The 21,000-nt window shown below is 35.7% G+C and overlaps 5 protein-coding genes across 9 annotated transcripts; 3 read left to right on the top strand and 2 right to left on the bottom strand.

The window, feature by feature from the left end:
* The first annotated feature begins 119 nt into the window (after window positions 1-119).
* Window positions 120-1,059, top strand: LOC136415806 (mitochondrial pyruvate carrier 2-like). The gene is made up of 4 exons (XM_066400631.1): window positions 120-364; window positions 443-483; window positions 552-748; window positions 828-1,059. Exons 1-4 carry the CDS (start codon window positions 280-282, stop codon window positions 868-870), a joined length of 366 nt encoding a protein of 121 aa, XP_066256728.1. The 5' UTR covers window positions 120-279; the 3' UTR covers window positions 871-1,059.
* Window positions 1,060-1,336: 277 nt separating this feature from the next.
* On the top strand, window positions 1,337-2,708 carry LOC136415980 (uncharacterized). The gene is made up of 4 exons (XM_066400925.1): window positions 1,337-1,598; window positions 1,768-1,939; window positions 1,999-2,130; window positions 2,193-2,708. The coding sequence occupies exons 1-4, from the start codon at window positions 1,480-1,482 to the stop codon at window positions 2,424-2,426; spliced, it is 657 nt and encodes a 218-aa protein (XP_066257022.1). The 5' UTR covers window positions 1,337-1,479; the 3' UTR covers window positions 2,427-2,708.
* A 491-nt stretch (window positions 2,709-3,199) lies between these two features.
* LOC136415978 (AMMECR1-like protein) lies at window positions 3,200-7,320 on the bottom strand. Of its 3 annotated transcripts, none has more exons than XM_066400922.1 (4): window positions 7,008-7,318; window positions 5,658-5,974; window positions 5,104-5,339; window positions 3,200-4,914 (listed from the first exon to the last, which is right to left on the bottom strand). In XM_066400922.1, exons 1-3 carry the CDS (start codon window positions 7,235-7,237, stop codon window positions 5,173-5,175), a joined length of 714 nt encoding a protein of 237 aa, XP_066257019.1. In that variant the 5' UTR covers window positions 7,238-7,318; the 3' UTR covers window positions 3,200-4,914; window positions 5,104-5,172. The 3 variants fall into 3 exon arrangements, with proteins under 3 accessions (XP_066257019.1, XP_066257017.1, XP_066257020.1); XM_066400920.1 differs by having other exon boundaries at window positions 3,200-4,877; window positions 7,008-7,317; XM_066400923.1 differs by lacking the exon at window positions 3,200-4,914 and having other exon boundaries at window positions 5,227-5,352; window positions 7,008-7,320.
* A 1,923-nt stretch (window positions 7,321-9,243) lies between these two features.
* LOC136415919 (insulin-like growth factor-binding protein complex acid labile subunit) lies at window positions 9,244-12,073 on the top strand. Its single transcript, XM_066400829.1, has 2 exons — window positions 9,244-9,369; window positions 9,423-12,073. Exon 2 carries the CDS (start codon window positions 9,424-9,426, stop codon window positions 11,662-11,664), a length of 2,241 nt encoding a protein of 746 aa, XP_066256926.1. The 5' UTR covers window positions 9,244-9,369; window position 9,423; the 3' UTR covers window positions 11,665-12,073.
* Window positions 12,074-16,878: 4,805 nt separating this feature from the next.
* Window positions 16,879-18,115, bottom strand: LOC136415977 (uncharacterized). 3 transcript variants are annotated; one of them, XM_066400919.1, is made up of 5 exons: window positions 18,008-18,115; window positions 17,817-17,955; window positions 17,559-17,759; window positions 17,375-17,498; window positions 16,879-17,131 (listed from the first exon to the last, which is right to left on the bottom strand). In XM_066400919.1, the coding sequence occupies exons 1-5, from the start codon at window positions 18,057-18,059 to the stop codon at window positions 16,922-16,924; spliced, it is 726 nt and encodes a 241-aa protein (XP_066257016.1). In that variant the 5' UTR covers window positions 18,060-18,115; the 3' UTR covers window positions 16,879-16,921. The 3 variants fall into 3 exon arrangements, with proteins under 3 accessions (XP_066257016.1, XP_066257014.1, XP_066257015.1); XM_066400917.1 differs by having other exon boundaries at window positions 17,817-17,964; window positions 18,008-18,098; XM_066400918.1 differs by having other exon boundaries at window positions 17,817-17,961; window positions 18,008-18,098.
* Between the last annotated feature and the right edge of the window lie 2,885 nt (window positions 18,116-21,000).

Here is a 21,000-nt window from a genome sequence, read left to right as displayed (position 1 = left end):
CATGTTCTAACGTAAGACAAAGAAGGAAAACCATCTTACGTTACGTCGTGACCTGATTAGAACTACTGTCACTGTCAATGTCCCTTTAATTTTTTTAACTGATTATGTTTATTATTTTATATTCAGATAACTGAATTAATTTGTATTTATACAATTTTACATTATTTATTACGTAACAGATTGATAAGAAAACTTTTCTACGTAGTATGCTAGTCTAGGTAAATCACATATCTCTTAAAACTCTGTGTTAGATCTTTCTAGCAATTTTTGCCTAGTGAAATGTCTTTAATATATCATAAATCGATAGCAGCTATTGATAAATTCGTTCCCCAGAAGTTACAACCTTTATGGCAGCATCCCGCAGGTATATTTGCCCTTTCAAGGACCTTCACCTTTCTTTGACCTTAATTCAGACAAGTTTTTCTTTAATTTGTAATTGCAGGTCCAAAAACAATATTCTTTTGGGCGCCAGCTTTTAAATGGGTAAGAAAAGTACTTCAGTACTTACTAGAACTACACTGTTTGCAGTTATGCATTTACATTGTTTTTAGGGTCTGGTCCTAGCTGGTATAGCAGATTTATCAAGGCCTGTAGAAAAAATTAGCCCCACACAGACAGTGGCCTTGGCAGCTACAGGAGTTATTTGGTCTAGATATTCTCTAGTGATTATTCCCAAAAATTACAGCTTGTTTAGTGTAAATGTGTTTGTGGCAATAACACAACTTTATCAATTATACAGGGCAGTGAAGTAAGTTGAATAGTATTTAATGTTGCTTGTAATCCTGCTTATAACACTATTTTTTGGTCATATACTATTTATTTTCCAGTTATCACATGAAGGAGAACAAGCAAGCTATCACTAACAAGTGATTTTACATCGAATTTTAGAACAGTAAAACTATAATAATATGGTATAAAAATTATTAATTAATGTAAATGGGTTCCACACATGGACACATTGGGGTTGCAGGTTGCAGATCTGTGATTAGAGATTATTTTATGTATATTGTAAAAATGAATAATTGTAATAATTATAAAAAACATGTATAGGAAAAATAAAAAATTTATTTATCTAATGAGCAGATAATTATTCTTCCCTGTTATGTTTTTTAATCTCACCATTTGGAAAAAACATGAATCTTTTGATCCGTGCATAATTGTTAAAAAGTTAGAATATTGTTTATGAATCAAATAGCTGAAGAGAATGACTTCCTTGATACTCTGTGATTTGGTTCCCCCCTCATTAAGCCTCCTCGGATTCTCTAACCCTGGCACCTTCACCAATGTGCTTGAAAGTAAAACAACATAACCTCAAATATTGTCGGAAATCTTTCAAGAGTTGTCTTAATTTTATATTATCCAATACCAATTTAGAGTTTATTCCTTTTGTATAGTTTAAATTCACAATATCATTATTTTATTATATAGAATATAAAACAGTGCAGTTTCTAGGGAGGTTTTGTTTATAGGCAACTGATAATGGCTCTTCTGAAGTCCAAAATTGGTGAAATTCCTGAGGATGCAATCATTCTTAGTGAAACAGATGCTCTAAAGCATCAAATGAATATAATTAAGAAATGGGATAAGTCTTCAGAAGTGTGAGTATTGTTTTTCTTCTTTCAGACAATATCGAAACAATCAAATCTTCAATGGCCAAAATCAAAAAACCAAAGTGACAGTTAGCCAAGCCCCCCGATTCCACTGTATATTTTTGACCCCATTATGTAGGTAATTTCTGTGTCAGTTAGTGTAATAAAATATCCACAGTTTTGCATTGAGATACGGGCCCTACATCTTAGGAGCGGGAGCATTACTATGTGGAGCATTTTTCAACAATTACTTCAGGAGAAAATTCCTTCTGGGGCACTATGGTGTTTTAGCATCATATTTCCCCGTATGCTTCGTTCCTGGTGCTGCATCCACCATTCTACATTCAGAAGTAAGCATACCTATCTGTGAATTAAATGAGCCATACTTTTTAGATGCTCATTGTCATAGGTTGTACTGAGAAAAATTGTTTTAATGAAATTTGATGAATGTCCCATTTGCATGGAAATGAGGGCCGTTGCCGTGCAGGCATCGTTGGGGGTGCTGTATCCTATGGTTGTTGCACCTATAGGCTGTGCTGCTGTAAGTTACAGTTAAGTTGTTTGTACTTTTGCAAGTTATTTAGAAATGCATATTATTTGCAGTTGGCAGTACGATTTTCTACACATGACATACCGTATGTTACTGAACGACCTAAAGAAGTATTAAATACTTTTAGAAAAATGTTTAAACAAATACATACTAAAACCCTGTATATGTTCATTGCACAAGCGTTTTTAGCTTCAGTTGTTACATATTATGAAGCTAGTAATTTGATTAATATAAGCAAGACAATTTCCGAACAGGAAGAAAATAACCAGAACCATTTAATGCGTTAATTTCTTTTCGAGTGACTTGAGCAGACTGTTTAACTCAGATTACTGTTTTTGTTGGATCCGGTAATCAGTCTGGTCTAAATAACACATAATCGATAGTGAGAATACACCGATTTCATACAAGTATATAGTGATCATTTAAATGTTAACAAAGATGTGCCATGCACATGCTTATATGTATATGATTTTAGTATATTTGGCTACGAGTATTATAATTTCTAATGAGTGGATTTGCTCATAAATGATAGTCTAGTCAGATTAGAAAAACCTTGTAATAAATATTATACAAACACATATTAAATTGTTTTTCTTTTTAATTTTCAGTATTCTCTTTGGAATATCAATTATCAAAAACGCACTTAATCAGTTATACATACTTTAAAGCAAGGCAACTTTAACATGATTTTAAAATTTCCCATGATGATTTGATAGGAACCTAGTTAGACAGTATCAAAGCTAAATGACTATCGAACCATGCAAACGTTTTTGAAAAACGATTAAAACCAAATCCAATACTTTTAATGAGACAAAAATGTAGTAGCAGTGCCATTTTTATTGGCGTTAGACCTCTAATTCGTATAAAAAGTTATGATGATAGTAACGCACATTTGTAACTTGATAGATGAAAGACGATCATCTTAAGTTCCAAATGTGCTATACCCAATAATTTTCTGCAGTTTTTGGACAATTGCAAGCGCCTCTACTTTCGACGGAAAAACCTCAAGTAGGCAAACCTTTATAAGGAGGAGGAAGAAATTGAAAATATAACACCGACAAACTTTAAACCTCTTTATTTACGCAGCCCATACCAGTAACTTTTCCATTTCCTTTTAAAAAAAATAAGTACCGCATTCCAGTATCAAGAAGTTTACAATAATTATTATTAGTCAAATGGACTGGTAACGTTCAATGTAAAACAATATTATATACTTAATTTGCGTTTGTAAAAAAAGCAGTCAAATACACAGACCTTGTATATTAAGGAGCATGCAATTCCTGGCTTCAACCCAGATTCACATACCTTTTTAATGCGTAGAAAAATGTTTAAACTACGTGATTCAATATTGGCTTTTAAGTGATTCTCGACGTTTAATTGTACTTGTTTAGTATTTACAACTCACATTCAAGAAACAATCTAAGTCTAAAAACCATGGAATTACACTTCACATCGAATACAATCCCGTTTACCGATAATTGCCATTAAGTTACCCTATCAAGAAGTTTTAAACTTAATTCTAAGAGTAGATTAGATAAACGTTCAGGGATGATTGCTTCGTAGTTTGATGTATTTTTCGCTAAATAGATTGCTGCTCCAAGGCAATCGACCCTGAACCACACAAGTTGGACATGAAACTGTATATTAATTAACATGATAACGAGAGTTAACGCTGATTAAAATAACCTGACATTGAAATAAGATTAATTTTAACCCTTAAATTAGTGGGAGGGGTAAGCTAGTGACATGCTAAATAAAATTAAATTTCTTGGGCTCTCCATTCATTGTGTAAAGAGACAACTGCCTAAGAAACTCAACGTCATTTCTTTCTGTACCTTGTACAGCACCAAGTTTCGACTTTACCCCGTTAAACGTATTACGGCTTTAACTGAATGATTTGTTAAGGCCGACTACGCTCAGGGCTTTATTCGTTGGTAGAAATACCTAAGAGCATATCACAGATGGCTCTACAGACAATATGCAATTATTATACTTTTGCGCGCTACATATAGGCACATGAACAAGAAGGTGTCTCATCTATTCCTCTACATGTTTGATTTTGGAATCAGTTGAGGCTTACTCGGTGTCTTATGGGTATTACTGTTCAAGAATAATTACGCTGTTTTCGTTGTTCTTGTACTCATATACACAAGGAGCTTAATAACTGCGTATGGACATCATTCCTGATGTTTTCGAAGGCGACTTTTAAGGTTTAGTTGAAAAATTGCGAATATCTTCTAAATAAGCGATCCAAATACCAATTCATAGTCCAAACCGCGAATTTATTGTCGATCCAAGACCCGGAAACACATTTTAGGGCGACTAGGGCAAGCTTAAAACACCAGAAATGATATTCCCACAGCTAGCAAGAGTACCTCTACGAAACGAAGGAAAACGGAAATAGTAAGACCCTGCTATAACTTTGAACAATAACATAACCGCATAAGGCACCGCATGGGTCACTTGTGTTTAGGGAATAGGGATGCCCCCCCGCCTCTGCTGCTTTCGTAATAAGCTGAGTCGGCGACGTCGGGGGGCGGCGTGAAGTCTATGCGCGTCTGGCAGGAATTGGAGCCGCCTGTGAGGTACTGATCGTGCCACCACAGCGGGTTGCACATAGGGGCGGGCAAAACGTATTGGTGAGCGACCGTAGACCCGAATGGCGACAGGGGCGGCTGCACGACGACGAAGGTCGGCGGCGGGGGCGGCATTGCGTGGAGGTAAGAAGGTGGTGGCGGCTGGAATTTTGAGAGTCGCACAGCGTGCCAATTTTCCCTTGTAAATGTCGAATATTTTTGGAGGAATAAAAAATAAAGAAGAAACAGCAATTTTTGTTTTTTTCCAGATGTACATAAAGTTAAGGCACACTCTGTACATTCACCCTTACATTTTTTTAATCGGTCAATGTTGATATTATCTAATTGTTTTCATGCATTAAAATACACCCTCATTACAAATACTTACATGAGAAAATGGTGAGGTTTGAACTGGTGGGGACGCGACCTGAGGAGTGGGGCGCCCCCAAACTAGCTGCTAGCACCGCTGGCTGCTCCAATAGTTCATATATTCACTATAGCTAACTGTGATTTTCTCGCTCTGATAGCGGGTCAGCTTGATAGTGCGACGCACTTCGCTGGAGATTGGCGATTTGTAGCCTCCTTTTCGCAGCAGGGAGTCAATCGTTTGTAACTGGTCCCACCCTAACATCATAAGCTATACTTACATATTTTAATTTCCAAAGAAAAAATAAAAATAAAATGTCACAATAAGTATTTTGGCCATATGAATGACCTTTATACGTCGTGAATCACGGTGGATAACGTTTTAGTAACGACTGAAAACCAATTCGAACACCAGGAATTGAATATTGTAAGAAATGACCAGGGCAGGAAAAACCTTTTTTTTTATTAATAGGCAATACTGGGTGGACACATAAAAATTTGCATATATCTACCATCGTGAACCATTCTGTATACATAGTGATATTACTATTAATCAATGTGATAATTAGGGTAAACCTTGTTCAGAAGCAACCTCTGGCAAGTAAGTAGCAGTTCTCTTGTTTCCTTTTTCATTAACAAATTCGATCCGGATTCCATGCATCCCAACTTCCCAGTCCAGAAAGTCGTCGCCATCCTCAAAATGTCTCAAAATCGACACTGACACACTAAGTTTCGAAAACTCGTCTCGAGTAATCGGACTGAATCGCGAGTCCTTAAATGCACTGGTAATAGCGTATTCCCTTAAGCCGGTTTGCAGATTCATTGCATTGAAAGTTCCAATGCATCCACGTAAACGCTTGTCTTTTCCAATTTTCCAAGTAACAAATAACGGACTGAAAGGAAATTAAATTAATCAGTTGGGTTAGTGAGGAGTACCAGATTTGATTTAAGTTGGTTCAGTTCAGAGTAACTGCGCACGCCTCTAATTTGATTAATTGACGGCGGCGAATCATTTTTTTTAAGTAGTACGTCGTGCGCAGTAGAAATGTTCCGCAAAACTGTTTTGATTTTAACAAGAATTTCGCTAAAGTAAATACATTTTTTATTTATGTGTGACATTTATAGTGTTAGGTGATAGTCTGAACCAAAAATTGGTGTTATCAATCTAATGGTATAGATTTAACATGAGTTATTATCTTAGTTCTAAAGCTACATGTGTTTTTGTTCATTTTTAATGGAATACCCTGTATATTTTTCAACAGTTTCCTCAATCCTGATGCATTCTTTTTAATTATTCCTTCCTTTGTGCATAGATCAAGAATTATTTCCTTAATTCTCAATTGCTAAAATTTGAAAGTTAGGAATTTAGAAGGTTTCATAGTAGCAAGGAAAATTAGGAATTATGAAGGAAATAAGTTCTATATATTTGGGAAAATTATAGTTAGTTTTTTTGTTTGAGAATAATTTCTCAATTGCATGCTAGTCTCAGTTAGAACTAGCTGAGGATAAACATTCACCTTTTTAAAACTAAGATTTTGCTCGAGCCCTTCGTAAAGGTTAGGTAAAGAGAAGAAGAATTAGAGAGTTTGATGGATAATGTTATTGAGTAATATGTTATTAACTAGTTAAGATTAGTGACTGAAAGTAAAGGATCCTGTTTTTGTTAAACAACTAATTTGTATGTGTTGTCATGTATCAGTATATATGAATAATGTAAGCATTTACGTGAAAATTAAATTAAAGTCAAAGTATCCATCAGAATTAGATCTACTTCATTAATAAACGTGGTACCTAAACAAACAAAAGAACAAAGGAATGTGTATGTAGGTAACATTAAGTATTGAACACTGAGCAGTTGAATGACCTTCCCAGTGGTATTCCAACAGAGCCCATCCAGAGTATTATTGCCAATAATAAAATACTCACTATGCATCATTGCTGAAAGCAGGAGTCTTTGGAGGCGCCAAATTGTGCAAGTGGCAATAAAGCACGTCGAAACAAAAGAAACACATATCGGGCAAAGCCACCATTCCTAATCCTCCGTTGTTCAGGCTGATCATTCCACTGGTTGGGGCTGGTATGGTACCATTACAGAGGGGAGCTGTTGAGGAATTGTTCAGCTTCTGTTTCTTGGTACCACAACAACCCGCAGCCATTTTTCCAACCCAATAAAACCACAACCAACAGCTGACGACAAGATTGCTCTTCGAATTTTCAACAACTGACAAGACAAATCAGATGTTATTGCTTCTTTTGTTCCTTTCGGTTAGCGTTGCCAAATTATAGGTAGATTTGAAATAAAATGTATTTTCTAATCTATTACCCAATTTTTTCCTTCTGTCTCATTGAAGGCATATGAAACTACTAGACCACACTATTGTTTGTCTAGAACTTTAAATTGTGAGTAATTTTTAAAGTTGCATGGTGTCGGTTTTCTCGTTGCAGTGAATTAAAAAATTCATGATTTCTCTTAGATTCAGATACATTTGGCATCAGTGGAAGTTCAGTGCGCACTCCCATCATGGCGATCAGCTGTGATTTGTCAAATCGAGCAAAGCGGCGTTTTCGGTTCTTCGAGGCCAGACTACCTGGTAGTTTGTGTTCTGCATGTTCTTTAGGTTCTGGTTTTCAACATATTTTGCTTAAGAATCCACTAGCCAAAATATAAAAACGCACCACAGTGATTAAATTACTTTATTCAACAACCAAGCGAAAAACATGCTTTAGTGCTTTCAAAAGAGAGCGATTTTTACCACGAATTTTACTCGTTTGCTTAGCATGCGGCCACACACAGCAACAAGCAAATGCGCCTGCGTATGTTCGAGTTTTGCGAGTCCCCGTTTGACCCATACAATCACCTTTTTCGTATTCAAAATTTCGGCACGCAACCGCTCAAACTTTGATTTGCTGCTTCGATTGCTGAACGTTACTGAGAGGGATTCTGCATTGGTGCATGTCCAAACCGTGGACGTCCGATGAAAATTCAGACCGAGTTTGAATGCGACAGCACTCGCTGTATTGTAGGAGGAGCGATAGCTGGAAATCTGAGTTACCTAATTCAAATGGTGAGTCTTTTTAGAGAGGGCTTATTATTAGCCTAAAATGCTACGATCGAGGCAACAGAGCCCAGACTCATCCCACAATCACACATACATTTCAGTGAACACCGCACTGGCAATCGAGTCATTACTTTGTCAGTGATAATATGGCCGTGGGGGGTGCCTAAAAAGTGTCAGTGAATTAAATTTTTCTCAATTTCACAGCTTCCGCTTTTATCATGCCGCATGCTAAAGTCTCATTATTACTTTCCACCTTTTAAAGCAGCATTCATCGCAACTTATAACGTTCAGGCATTTTTCTCTAATATATTTTCTTTTCTCCCTGGTCGTCACTGGTTTTCAAGATTTGAACCTGACCAACTTCTTAGTTATTCTTTATTGAGGTCGATTTGACCGCTTCTACTTATCGAATCGTTCTGCCAGTTATCAGCTTAAGTTTGATTCATCAACACGTTCTGGAGTAAGCTCCAAATTAGCTGTTGATTCGTCTTAGGTTTATAAAAGTTTATGTGCATCCCTCTTTTTCCTTTTTTTCCAATAGACTTCTGTTCACATAAGAACAGAGCGTTATTCACTTCGAAATCTTAAAGAGACCCTTCATTTTTGCGCATTTAGGTATATTAAGATTTTATCTACACTGGGTGTAATGTATCATCATGGAGATATTTCTGGGATTGATAATACTTTACAGAAAAATAAAAAATCCTAATAAACCCGTAGTCAAAAATGCACCATTTTCGATACACAGGATGGCAAAGTTTCACATTTTTTCTTATATTTTGCGTTTGTATTATTAGCATTTTTTATCAATTTGCAGAATACTATCGTCCCCTGAAAAATCACCATGATAATATGTCACCCTGTAGTTCTTAACGTTGGGCCCAGATCTCTATATTAGGCCCCTTTGTAATGGACATAGTGTGTATTTTTCCTATAAATAAACCTTCTTTTAAAAACTGTTGAGGCAATTGTACTACGAATTAACCCAACTAGAAACCAGGTAGGCATCTACGATGTTTGCCCCACAGTTCACGGCTTTCACACAAATAAACTTTGAATAATGCAAATTACAACTTATAAATTACAATCTCTCTGTTTTACATGCCTAACAATGGCATGCATACTTTAGTGTTACCAGAAAATATCATTGTGCGAAAAGGTGATTTCTTGTGATACCATTCAATCAAATCCGCAAATCCCAGTAATGTAATCAAATTGTGTGACTAAGGGTATGTTTTAGCATCAATACATAATTCCATCCATTATTTATACGAAATTTTAGGATGAAAATGATTTTAAATTCAGTTTACCGACAAATCACTCACCATCGCCCAATGCGGTTATACCTCATCCTTGTCCTGTTCTTTTCTTTTGCGAACGGAAATAAGTGCACCGTAACCATCAGAGATGAGAAGAAGCTCCTTATATCCTGCTCAAATGTGACGACTGAAGAGTATCTTTCAGAAATATTTACGAATGTCGGAGAAATGGCTGAAGTCATCCCAATTGGGCGATTATTTGTTGTTAATATTGAAATAGTTGACTCATATCTGCCTACAGTGGACGACTGGTTGTTCCATCCTCTAGCAGCAGATCGATTTTCGTCAATTGATTCGGTTAGAATCTTTAATTCTTCAGTTCAAAACGTGGTAGTCAAGCATTTATCCAGATTCTCCTCCATAAAAAAGTTGGGCCTCGGTGGGAACAACATAAGTGATTTTGAATTTCTGGATGAGATAAGACAACTCGAGCACCTCAATATGGACAACTCCAAATTTATCAAGGAAAGCAGTTTTTTCAGTTACCTTGCGGGTCGAGTGAAGCCATTACAATTCATTAATTTGAGTAATTGTGCTTTAGAAACTTTTTTCGTCACAAACAGCGCTATAAAACGCTACGATTTAAGCTTTAATCCGAATCTAACAGCTATTTTTCTGCAGCATCGAAGAGGGCCCGTTGTACCTCTCATTAAATTAAGTTTCAATAATAATGATAAATTAAAGATCATCCCCAGAAACATCCCTCTTATTGGTACTGGGTGCATTGCTTTAGATCTATCTAATTCCCATGGAATTTTTAACCTCTCATTACTCAGTTTGCACCATGTTTGCGTAATGAAAGAGCTGATATTGAAAAATTGTAGAATTTCAAGTATAGATCCCATAAACTTCAATATTAGAGCTTTTATTGGTCCTCCTGGAGAGTTTCTAATTCAACGATTCGATTTATCTCATACTGGGTTGGTTCATATATCTTCCAGCATGCTGAGTTCTACAACTTTCTTCGAGTTGGACCTCAGTCATAACAATTTGACTTCTTTGAATGATTCAATTTTTAATAACTCCACAATTTTTTGGCTCAATCTGGCAAGCTCAAACATCAGTCATATTTCATCCAAAGTTTTCAGTGATTTGAATTATATTGAATCCCTGGATTTGTCCAGAAATCGTATTTCTTCCTTGCTGGGCATTTTTGAAAATTCGATCACCATCAATTCAATAGATCTCTCATATAATCCTATAGAAGTCCTACATGATGAAGATTTTAGGAAATGTAAAGACTTGCATTCTATCAATTTATCCAACGTATTTGTTAAGATCTTTTCTGGAAACCCTTTTGCACGTATATCTTCCTTGAAAAGTTTAACTCTGTCTGTTGACTCTGCTATAAATTCTGAGTCAATCAAAACCTCACACATTTCAGAATTATCGATAGTAAATTCAACTTTAGTGAAGCTAAATGGGGAGCAGTTTAAAGGATTTTACAAACTCAGAAGATTAGTATTCAAAGATTCCATTGCATCTTCTATAGACAAATTGGCGTTCCAAGGGCTGTTTAACTTGAAACGCATATCCATGTTAAAGCAATTGGGACCCTATCATGTGAGCATATTTCAATCGTTATTTTCTCTGGAAATCTTGGATTTGTCCAAGCACGAAATCAAGAAATTGGGCTTGGAATTGAATGGTCTTTATTCCCTGAGGAAGCTTAACTTATCTCAAAATGCCATTGACTCTGTAGATGTAAATAGCTTCAAAACTATGAGAAATCTGGAGCTACTGTCTTTAGACCATAACAGAATTTCCATTCTATCGATCGGGACTTTCAGGGATTTAATTAAATTGACTCATTTGTACCTCAACAATAACCAGCTGCAGCAATTGTCCCCAGGAATGTTTACGGGATTGCAGAACCTGATTTTGTTAGATTTATCCAGAAACGATCTTCTGAGGATCAAACCTCATTTAGTGATTGGGATTTCTTTGCCGCGGTTGAAATTTTTGCACTTACAAGGGAATCAGTTGGGAAATGAGTACGCCAAAGGTGACGATTCTGCCAGGAAAAGTGAATTTTCTGTGATTGCCGACCATCACTCACTGGAATTTATCGATATTAATGAAAACGGATGGCAATGCATTACTTTAATTGATGTCTTAAGTTCTTTAAAAAAAAAGAATATTTCGTATAAACCCGGAAATGTGGATTATTTAGCTCACAATATTAATGGTGTTAGTTGCACTTAGATGTATCATGTGCTGGGGCGCAATTCTCCAAAGTTAAACCTTGAAAATGTTTTGAGAATTGGGCCCTGAGGAGAGTTATACTTCCTAAAATGTATTTAAAGGCTTAACGTTCCTCAGGTATTTAATATCCATTATTTCCTTTAGTTTCTCCTCGAGAAACTTCTTATCCCCTTTGAGAATTGGTAAATTGAAAAGAGATGCCACGTAAAAAATCTCTCTATCTGGACAGCTTAAGGTTCATTTGCCTTCAAACCGTGCTTTGTGCGCAGTGGAATGTAAATGAAATGTATTTTGTCTGGAAATTCTCCTTTCCATTTATTTCCCAGGCCGGTGCCGGTTTTATTATGGATGAAGTGTAAATTGTAAACGTGTCATTTTAATTTCGAATAAAGAATCTTGTAGTTTTTAAGGTTTAAAAAGTTTTATATTTACTAATAAAGCCGTATTAGTCTCTATTTCGTTCCTGTTATTGATATTCTAGTGCCATTTTAAAATTTTGCGGAGTCGGAATATACATTTACATTTACAGTACAGAGTTGTCTCCCTTATCTCTATGAAATATAGAACCGCAGAACACGGGAATTAAAGCAAATACTGGAGGCGTCGCTTATTATGCAGCTTCAAGAATAAAATGTGATTTTAATTACGAAGAACTTGATGGTTTTAAATTACAGAGATAAAAGTAACACAATGGTAAGAAAATCATATACTTAAAATTGTTAAGTCTTACATCAAACTGTCTTAAACCAGCGCCGAGCGTATGTATAGAAGACTGATTTAGAATGTAGAACTAAGTGGCTTAGAGAACATCATGATACTCGTTTAAGGGCGCTGAAAAGATCGATACATTTTAAGAAAAGCAATGAATCGCTTCCACAAAAGAGGGCGAAGCAAAATATGCATAAGAATCGCCTTGGTTGATCGTTTACACTAGAAATAAGGGAAAAAGAGTTTCCCCTATACCTACTATTTTTAAGAAATTCTGCTTAGCTTTCAAAATAATTGATCTAAGGCCTTCATGTCATAAATCAAATAGGTGTATAACATCTGTTGATTCACACAAAAGAGATTTTTTCATTTGTAATAATTTTAAAGTAATTCGGAGTATCGCGAATAAAATCTCAGCGCACGATAGTTATAGCATTGAGGAGTGACTTTTGTTGACAAAATAGCTAATGGCTCATCTCTTCACGAAATAAGGAATAAACGGGAAACTTAGATTTTTCGGGAATGTCGTGGAACTTCTATTGGCACATTTGTGCTTTTTCCTGTTTTAAGCCCGAGTTCAGGACCTCCTAATTTTCACATGTACCCACCTAAAAGTTAAGTTGCTGTTAATTAATTAGCCGTTTAACGCGTTTGCAGTTGCGGATGCCCTCTTGGTGTAATCGTAAAACGGAATCCCCATTGCTTTCTCGTTGAAAGAGATTTTAATGAGTGTTTATCAATCATCATTCTGAAGTCTGGGCGGTATTGGCAAACCCTATTTCTATATGCTTTTGATAGTTTCACCCAAACCATTACTTTTCAATTCGCGCGAACTAAATATAAAGTGAAATATGTTACTGAGCCTACTTCTATTTGTAAACTTATTTAAAATTGAACCATTCCTGTAGGATGGATGCAAAGAAGTATTGCAGACGCGCATGGCATTTGGTAAGCAGCCTCGAGACGCGAAATCGACAGTATTTCGGCGCTGGCAGACAGAGTGGCGTTCCGCGAAACTTGTTCCCGCGATTCTCACGTGTACGCAAAATTTTGTCCGTAGTAACGTCGTAGTATAAACGGCACTCATGGCCAGACGATACGAAAAAAGTGAGATTTATGTGTGAGCTTGTCCAATTTCTTGGGTCAATGACTCTTTCCAAAGTGCGATTAATTGCCAGTGAAGATATTGTCATTTTATGTTAACAAGATTTTTTAAGGTACAGTCCTATTTGATTTATATAAAAATTTGCTCTTTTTGACATACATAGTTTAACACACTTATAGGTTTATACATACTAATATTTGGTGTAGGTACTTGAGGGGGTTAATACCTGTTCACCGTTCGAGAACAAAGGGACCACTTTTTGGGTCAATCGAAACGATATGCGCTTTCAGGGTGATCTGTCTCTGTCAGCAACGGTTTTGAAATCTACCCTTTCAATGCATGTTCCTTTCGCTGTCCGATACTGTAATATTTAAAAGCTACATCTGCACTCAGCACATAGTACTTATTATAGTAATAGTCAACAGGTTAACTGTGAAGGTCAACAACTCTCATCTTGTAGACAAAGAATGCCCAAATCTGCCTCTTCTTCTGCGGAATTTCAATATTGTTTTCACGTATATTTCAGTATAAATGGATGAAGGGAAGGAGTTTCATAATACGTTAGGAAAGAAGCTTATGTTCCTATAGATTTCAAGAACTTTGTTGTGTACAAAGGCATTATAATACGAGTTACCTGTGCAATTTGAATGGAAATATAGAATGACTAAATTAAAGTGAAGTTTTGTTTGGCCATTTTGCTTTGTATCCTCACTCCAGCTGCTGTATTCAAATGAGAGAATATGGGTCATCATAAATGAGTACGTTTATGTCGATAGTTTTAATGCGGATCGAGTTTAAATTAGTCTTTTGAGATCTATCCTTTTGATGCATGCCTTCTTAGTTGCCTGATAATATACAATATTTATGAGTAACATCGGCACTTAACATATAGTGCCCATTGTAGTAGTAACTACCACGTTAACTATGGATGTTAATGGGTCAATGCGTTAGTTGTGGATGTTAATAATATTCAGCCTCTGGGCAAACTATGGTTAAATCTTCCTGCTGCCTGAGGAGTTTCAATATTACTTTCATACATATTGATAGTTTCATTCTAGAAGCGGATGGGGTATACGAGTTTTATAATACGTTCCGAGAGGGGATTATGCTCCTACAGATCCCGATGGCGGGGGTGATGAATATACTGAAGTAAAATTCTGTTTTGGCCATTTTGCTCTAAATCCTCACTCCAACTGCTCTATACAAACGAGAGAATATAGGTCATCATAAATGAAAAAGTAATGGAAACGTCGATTTTTGAATAAAACTGAATTTAGAGCTACGAGACAAGTGGATATGTGGATCGGAATTTAACGTATTTTATGTTTTTTTTCCAAAAATTGTCGACTGGCTTTTGGTTATTCATATATATAAATGAAAACTGTTACCACTTAATATTGCCCTATTATCTATCATTGGTGTTTGGCCATATTTAGCAGGTAAAAAAGTCCTTGTTAACTTGGAAGTACAGGTTTGATAATGAATACATAGTTCATTTTCCATAGAAACTATGTTTGAGCTAAACTTACAAACCCTTCAATAATTTTCTCCTTAGGCTGGTTGTCAGGATGATCTATTTCTGACAGTAAGGGTATTGAAATCTACCCTATCCATGTTTGTTCCCTTTCCTGTGTGATGATATTCGAAAATTACAAAACATGTAAGTACGTTAAACCCAAACTATTATATTTAGTCTTAATTAAACACGTGAAACATGGAGATCAGTAGTAAATGTTTAAATGTGCTTGTTATTTCAAAATTGGATACATATTTTTTATCGTTGTCGCCTATAAGTGGATGGAGGTTAAGAGTTTTGGAACATGCTTGCAAAGAAGATTATGTACCTGTATTTAGATTTGGACAGCTTTATAATCCACAGACTGAAAATTACATGGAAATATAAAATGACTCAGCTGAAGTGAAGTTCCGTTAGTCATTTTGCCCTTGTTGCCCATTTCGCCCTTGTTCTCACTCCAGCTGCTTTATTCAAAGAAGCGAATATGGGTCATCATAAATAAAAAAATAATCGGAACGTCGATTTTCGAATAAAATTGAATTGAAGCTGCGAGGCAAGTGAAGGTATAGGATGGGGTTTCGATATTTTTGTTTACATATTATTTTTGTTTGCCAAAAGAAGGTGCTCGATTATTCATTCATGATAACGAAATGTGTATCAAACCAGATATTGTTTTGTTATCTGCCGTTACTTCCAAATTTCCAAATCACATTTGAACATAATTTTTTCAATTCAAGGAATATATTTATTTTTTCGCGACATTTAAAGGAGACTGGAAAAAAGCTCTTACCTTAACTTATTAAGGCAGAGTAGGGTATTTAATTCAACTATACAGTTTTTGAGTATATGAAAAAGTCTGAAAAAATAATACTACAATTATTATGCATTGCGTTTACAAATGTTCTCCTCAAGCCTTTTGATTTGGTGCTAATTATGATCTTTATGAGACCTTCATAAATATAAATATCGTAAAAACGGCTTACATGCGAGATATTAATACAACATGGGACACCCTGTAATTTATTTCTAGATCGATAGCTTTCTATTCCAGACCACAAGAGCCGACTGTGGCAATATGTCAGCAGTGCCAAAAAAAGAACGTTAACAGATCACATTTTCCTTCTGCTTCGAATAAACCTAATATGATTCATACCCCATTATCAAACAGGGAAATAGCCGTTGTGACCTACTTTAAGCGAAATAAAAGAGAAAAACTGGAACACGGTTTCTGTCTTCTATGGAAAATCCAGATTGACAGTATTGACACCTTTGGTTTCCACATATCGAGTAATGTGTTTTAAGGTACCAGAATGCGAGGAATGGAAAGAGAATAGTGCAAGGCAGATATCAATACATTTTAGGGCATCAGAGATATTACTTACATTCAGTTCAACACTTGATTTTTTGGTGATATTTAATTCTGGAATTCTAGAAAACTCGAATTCATAGCACCTCCAGTTGTAAAGATTCAGTTCGGTCCTGGTTACTTTAAAACGCTAATATTAGGTAGTTAGGACCAGAAATATCGCAGTTTCAGCCTCATAATTAAATAAGTCGAATCTGTAAAAAATCTCATGAGTTTAAATATCTTAAGAACACAGGATTTTTGGAGCCGCTTTTCTTCTCCCAGAGGAGCTTTCCACTTTTGAATGGGACAGGATTCCTTCCTTCATAAAAAGGATGAGCGGGTTTGCAGAAGGGAAGGGGGCCCCTATGGCGTGAAAAGGGGTGGATTGGGGAGCGAAAAGGACCATTAAGGACTTTGCTCCTCCTCCCGCTTTACTATTACCACTACTAGGATTAGCTCCTGATGATAATTGAAGATCTGCTTAGGCCCTTATGTTGTTGACCTAATACCGATTTTATGGAAGACATATCACCTGCATAAAATATTATTAATTGTTTATTAGGTCATAAAAGACGCTTAATTAAATTTGAGTCTTGTCCAAATTCTCAGTTAACGCGAACTCTCCACTGAAATGATTGTCCAGCAAGTCTTGCAATATTAGACTCAAAACGTTGCTGATCCTAACATGGTTGATGTCGATGAATTTGACGATTCTAGATATTAATGTGGCAAAGAAATCATTTACAAGTGTACTAACTTTATCACTGTTCCATATTCCTTCTACATCAATCTGAAATTATTCAGCAATTAGTACTAGAAAATGTGGTATCTACTACCCGATGCAGATATTTTGAAAATATTCAGTCATATTAAGGAGATTTTTCCATTTTTTATCTTCTATTTCTTTCTATTCAGTTTACTTCGATTTGATCGCGGTGCCAATATCAAAAATACTTGTAGCATTAGCTACATTGTTTTGTAGATTTACTTCATACCAAGGGAACTCAGTAGTAACGAAAACTATGTAACTCACCCATGTATCTTCTCCAATAAGGATATCGATTGTAGTGTTTTTGAAATTACTTATGCTTACATTTGGTAAGATAATTACATCTGCCAATGTATATACACTAACATTCAAAGAATCCAGATTTGCACTAAAAATCAAAATAAAATCTTTTTAAATTTCAGCTCAAAATCTCCGTGTAGAAAATCACCTTATGTTTCCTTTGCCCGAGAAGGGGAGCAGCTGGCCTATGAGCAAACTAGTTTCATAGTTGCTGAACAGATTCAAAAACTCTAAAGTAACAGTCAAATTTACAGAAGAAGCCCCATTTATGTTGTAGCTTACATCGATGTAACTAGCTACAATTGATTTGAACCCCTTTATGGCGAAATCAGAAGTCTTTAACCAACCCCTAGAAATATAGGTAAAATGTTTGCCAAATTATTAATTAGTGTTTTTAGTTACTTACGTTAAAAGCGCATTGTTAAATTTGCTATAGGATGCATTGAGAGTTAGAGGATCATCAAGAGTACTCACTATGCTATTTAGTGTTGCGTTAATGACATCGTCTATTATCCCCTTAACTCTTATTTCCTCTGCAGTCAAATCTGTAACTACTAAAATTATATAGACACAAGGATATCTTAAGATTAGACATACCACAAAGAGAGATTCCTAAAAGGGCACTTAAAAATAACACGACGATTTTCATTTTTAAAATATGATTTGACCCTTTTGGAATCAATATTAGTAATGATTAAATTACGGTTTACGTGTTTGTTTTTGTAAGTACGCTCTTTAATGGAGTATGTAGATTAGATAGCAGTTTCCATCGTCATTATTGTCGATAATAACCACCTGTGGGATGATCTCTCCAAGTTCAGTGACACTAGGGCTTTTGTCACTGTTTATCTGTGCAGAACACAGGTGTTACGTTTGAATGTTAATTTAAATTGCTCATCAGTTATTTATAAATAGTTTACTTCATTGCAATATATTATACATGTTTTTTTATAATAATGCGTCAAAAATTCAGGGGGTGGAACTTTACAGGGATGAAACAATTAATCTTATGAGAAATATTTAAGAGGCATTTACTTCACAGAAATATAGAGCGTTGAGAAAATTATATTTATTTTAAAAAACCAGTGGCGTAGCATATTTTTTGTTTAAAATATTCAAGGTCACATCAAGGGGGGCGCCACCGGTGAGATTAAAAACATTATTATTCCCTTAAAAGGTGCGTCTTTATACCTATTTTAGGCTCCTCAATTTTCATAAAAATATTCAATGCTGAATAGACTAATTAGGACAAAACTAAAAGAACATATTTTTTCATCCTCCTGTATTTTAGACAAGAGAATAAGGCGTATTAATAAGTCACAAAGAATCGCGATTTGGTGCGGATCTGAGCGAAAACCCAAATTCAATCGAAACTGGCTTGAACTAATTTGTTTTATGATTTTCCAATTTCCAATTTATTTCCATGACTTTGCAGTAATCATAAATCATCTGAATTTGTTTCACTCGTCTCAGCAATCGTCACGATTTAAGGGAAAATTTTATCGGATTTAACAGTTACGTGAAACCCGAACAATTTCGCTTTAGGCTAAGACAAAAATCGTCTATAGTTCATGGCGGTTCTTTGACTATATAAAGCAAAACAAAAATCGGGGCAGTTTTTATTACCCACCAAAAAAAACCTCCACATGCCTATCTCCGGCATTCCTTCAGTACTTCAAGAATACTATCAAGCCAATTTATTTCCCAAGCATCTTCGCTAATTCCAAAAATGGCACAACATAGTTTGCTGCCATAGACGAACGATTTGGCAAAGTGAGGGAATACTGGATAATTCAATTAAGACCTCCAGTATAGAACATGGCATTTACCGGAAATTGGCAAGCCTCTGAAAAATTGGAGATACGATATGAAAGGACAAGGGAGTGGAAGATAATAGGTATAAAATGCCACGTAATTAATTCCAGGAATATTTATTGGCATGCCGGTGTTATGTAGATAAATTTACTACAGTAGTTCCATTAGAATATTATTACGTACTAGGTAAATAGCAGCTAAAAGCAAATCATTAGGTGGGGCTCGCAATAGTGAGCAGAAAAATTTGTGGCCTTAATTAGTTCCAATTTCGCCCTAAAACGACCCCCAGAAATGAAATAATTGTACACAACACAACAGGAGACATTCTCCTAATCATGAGTGTCTTAAGTACTCTACTAGGGCTCCCAAGTGGATGGTTTTACTCCCGGTATTTTTTACGATAAAGAGTGCATTGCCTATTGAGACAAGTTCAAAAATATCCATGCCCGTTTATTTATTCCATAAATTAATTAATTAGAAGCAATACCTTGTTAACTTGGAGTTGGTTAATGAAAGTTTGTGGCTTATAGTTTCACTTAAATGCAGCATGTTTTAAAGTGGGGATTGCGCGGGGCGACTCTCTGAAATTTGCAGCTTTATTTCCTTAGGGATCTAATTCTCTTCAAGCCAGTTCGGGTTCAGAGTAACTCGGAAAACTGGTTGCAATTATTTCAGGTAAATGTTAAAAAGTTCATGAAAACTTACTTTAAACGAAGATTTTTAAAGATTTGAACTTTTCTAAATAATTACAGTCTATTGGGGCAAAGAGTACGCCAAGAACAAAATTTATGTTAATTCGCTTTAATCCGACTTTAAGGGGAATTGTGATACTTTAGACCCTCGAGGGTCACATCGGTGTAGCCCAAACTCAGGAAGACTTCACTAACGGTATTCTACTTAGACCACTGTATTTGACTTTAAAATGTTTTAATAATGAGAACTTTGAGGCTTCGAATTCCCCCAAGGAAAATTTGGGTTAGGTCAGATTTGGAGTAACTAAATATTGACTGAAGTTAACGAAAACTAGCCTTAGGGATAATTTTAAGAATTCTATCCTCTCTAACCAGACAACTAAATAACAAGGTTTGACGATCCTAACTACGTTAAGATTAATTCGAGAAAGTTCAGATTTAGAATGGCTCCAAAAGCGAGATACTGCTTCGAACCGATTTCGACGTAAACCGACTTTAACAATTTCTTCGGAGGACGCAGGCAAGCTTGTATATGCCTCTTGTTTTTGGAAGAGAGTTAGACCCCTTCATCTGATATCTGAAGAAACACTTAAAAAAATTCACAAGTTCTGGAAAAAAGAGTAAATTTTCCAGAGGAAAAAGAGTTCCAGAAGTGGTCAGGTATCACATCGATTTATTACATAAAAATTTTTACTTAATTCTTTTATAGCCCAATTCCAAAGTGTTTGCATTGTTCGGCTTTTTAACTATCTTAGAAATTTAGAAAAAATAGGGTTGCGGAGACACGTATCATCGGGACAAAGAAAATTGGAACCAAATTGTACACTTTTTCGGAAAACTTAGATAAAATGAGAGATTTTTAGGTCAGCTCTGCAGCTTTGGCTGTCGTTTCTGGTCAAAATAATAATTTCAGGGACACATAGCAAAGTTTATTTCGGCAGCTTTCAGTAACACAGCAGTGACTTTTGAAAACAACTACCATTTTATCAAAAAACATCCCCAAATATCGATCAGGACTTCCAAAATACCACCCCCAACTGGAAAAAATTGTACATTTCATGTTTCTTTTCCAGATGTCTGGAA

This window comes from Euwallacea similis, chromosome 21 (genome assembly GCF_039881205.1).
Source record: "Euwallacea similis isolate ESF13 chromosome 21, ESF131.1, whole genome shotgun sequence".
Lineage (NCBI taxonomy): Eukaryota > Metazoa > Arthropoda > Insecta > Coleoptera > Curculionidae > Euwallacea > Euwallacea similis.
The sequence above is the reverse complement of the archived record's forward strand: the minus strand, read 5'-3'. Positions and strand labels throughout refer to the sequence as shown.

What these genes read in the sequence shown, in the direction of transcription:
- LOC136415980 (XM_066400925.1), top strand. Translation starts at nt 1,480, where the DNA reads ATGGCTCTTCTGAAGTCCAAAATTGGTGAAATTCCTGAGGATGCAATC. An exon ending in TGGGATAAGTCTTCAGAAGT is followed by an intron (nt 1,599 to 1,767) that starts GTGAGTATTGTT and finishes AAATATCCACAG; the next exon opens with TTTTGCATTGAGATACGGGC. An exon ending in CACCTATAGGCTGTGCTGCT is followed by an intron (nt 2,131 to 2,192) that starts GTAAGTTACAGT and finishes TATTATTTGCAG; the next exon opens with TTGGCAGTACGATTTTCTAC.
- LOC136415978 (XM_066400922.1), bottom strand. Translation starts at nt 7,237, where the DNA reads ATGGCTGCGGGTTGTTGTGGTACCAAGAAACAGAAGCTGAACAATTCC. An exon ending in GCTTTCAGCAATGATGCATA is followed by an intron (nt 5,975 to 7,007) that starts GTGAGTATTTTA and finishes ATTTCCTTTCAG; the next exon opens with TCCGTTATTTGTTACTTGGA. An exon ending in AGAGGTTGCTTCTGAACAAG is followed by an intron (nt 5,340 to 5,657) that starts GTTTACCCTAAT and finishes TTATGATGTTAG; the next exon opens with GGTGGGACCAGTTACAAACG.
- LOC136415919 (XM_066400829.1), top strand. Translation starts at nt 9,424, where the DNA reads ATGAAAATGATTTTAAATTCAGTTTACCGACAAATCACTCACCATCGC.
- LOC136415806 (XM_066400631.1), top strand. Translation starts at nt 280, where the DNA reads ATGTCTTTAATATATCATAAATCGATAGCAGCTATTGATAAATTCGTT. An exon ending in TTTATGGCAGCATCCCGCAG is followed by an intron (nt 365 to 442) that starts GTATATTTGCCC and finishes TTGTAATTGCAG; the next exon opens with GTCCAAAAACAATATTCTTT. An exon ending in CAATTATACAGGGCAGTGAA is followed by an intron (nt 749 to 827) that starts GTAAGTTGAATA and finishes TTTATTTTCCAG; the next exon opens with TTATCACATGAAGGAGAACA.
- LOC136415977 (XM_066400917.1), bottom strand. Translation starts at nt 18,059, where the DNA reads ATGAAAATCGTCGTGTTATTTTTAAGTGCCCTTTTAGGAATCTCTCTT. An exon ending in TTTAACAATGCGCTTTTAAC is followed by an intron (nt 17,760 to 17,816) that starts GTAAGTAACTAA and finishes CTATATTTCTAG; the next exon opens with GGGTTGGTTAAAGACTTCTG. An exon ending in TTATTGGAGAAGATACATGG is followed by an intron (nt 17,132 to 17,374) that starts GTGAGTTACATA and finishes GAATAATTTCAG; the next exon opens with ATTGATGTAGAAGGAATATG.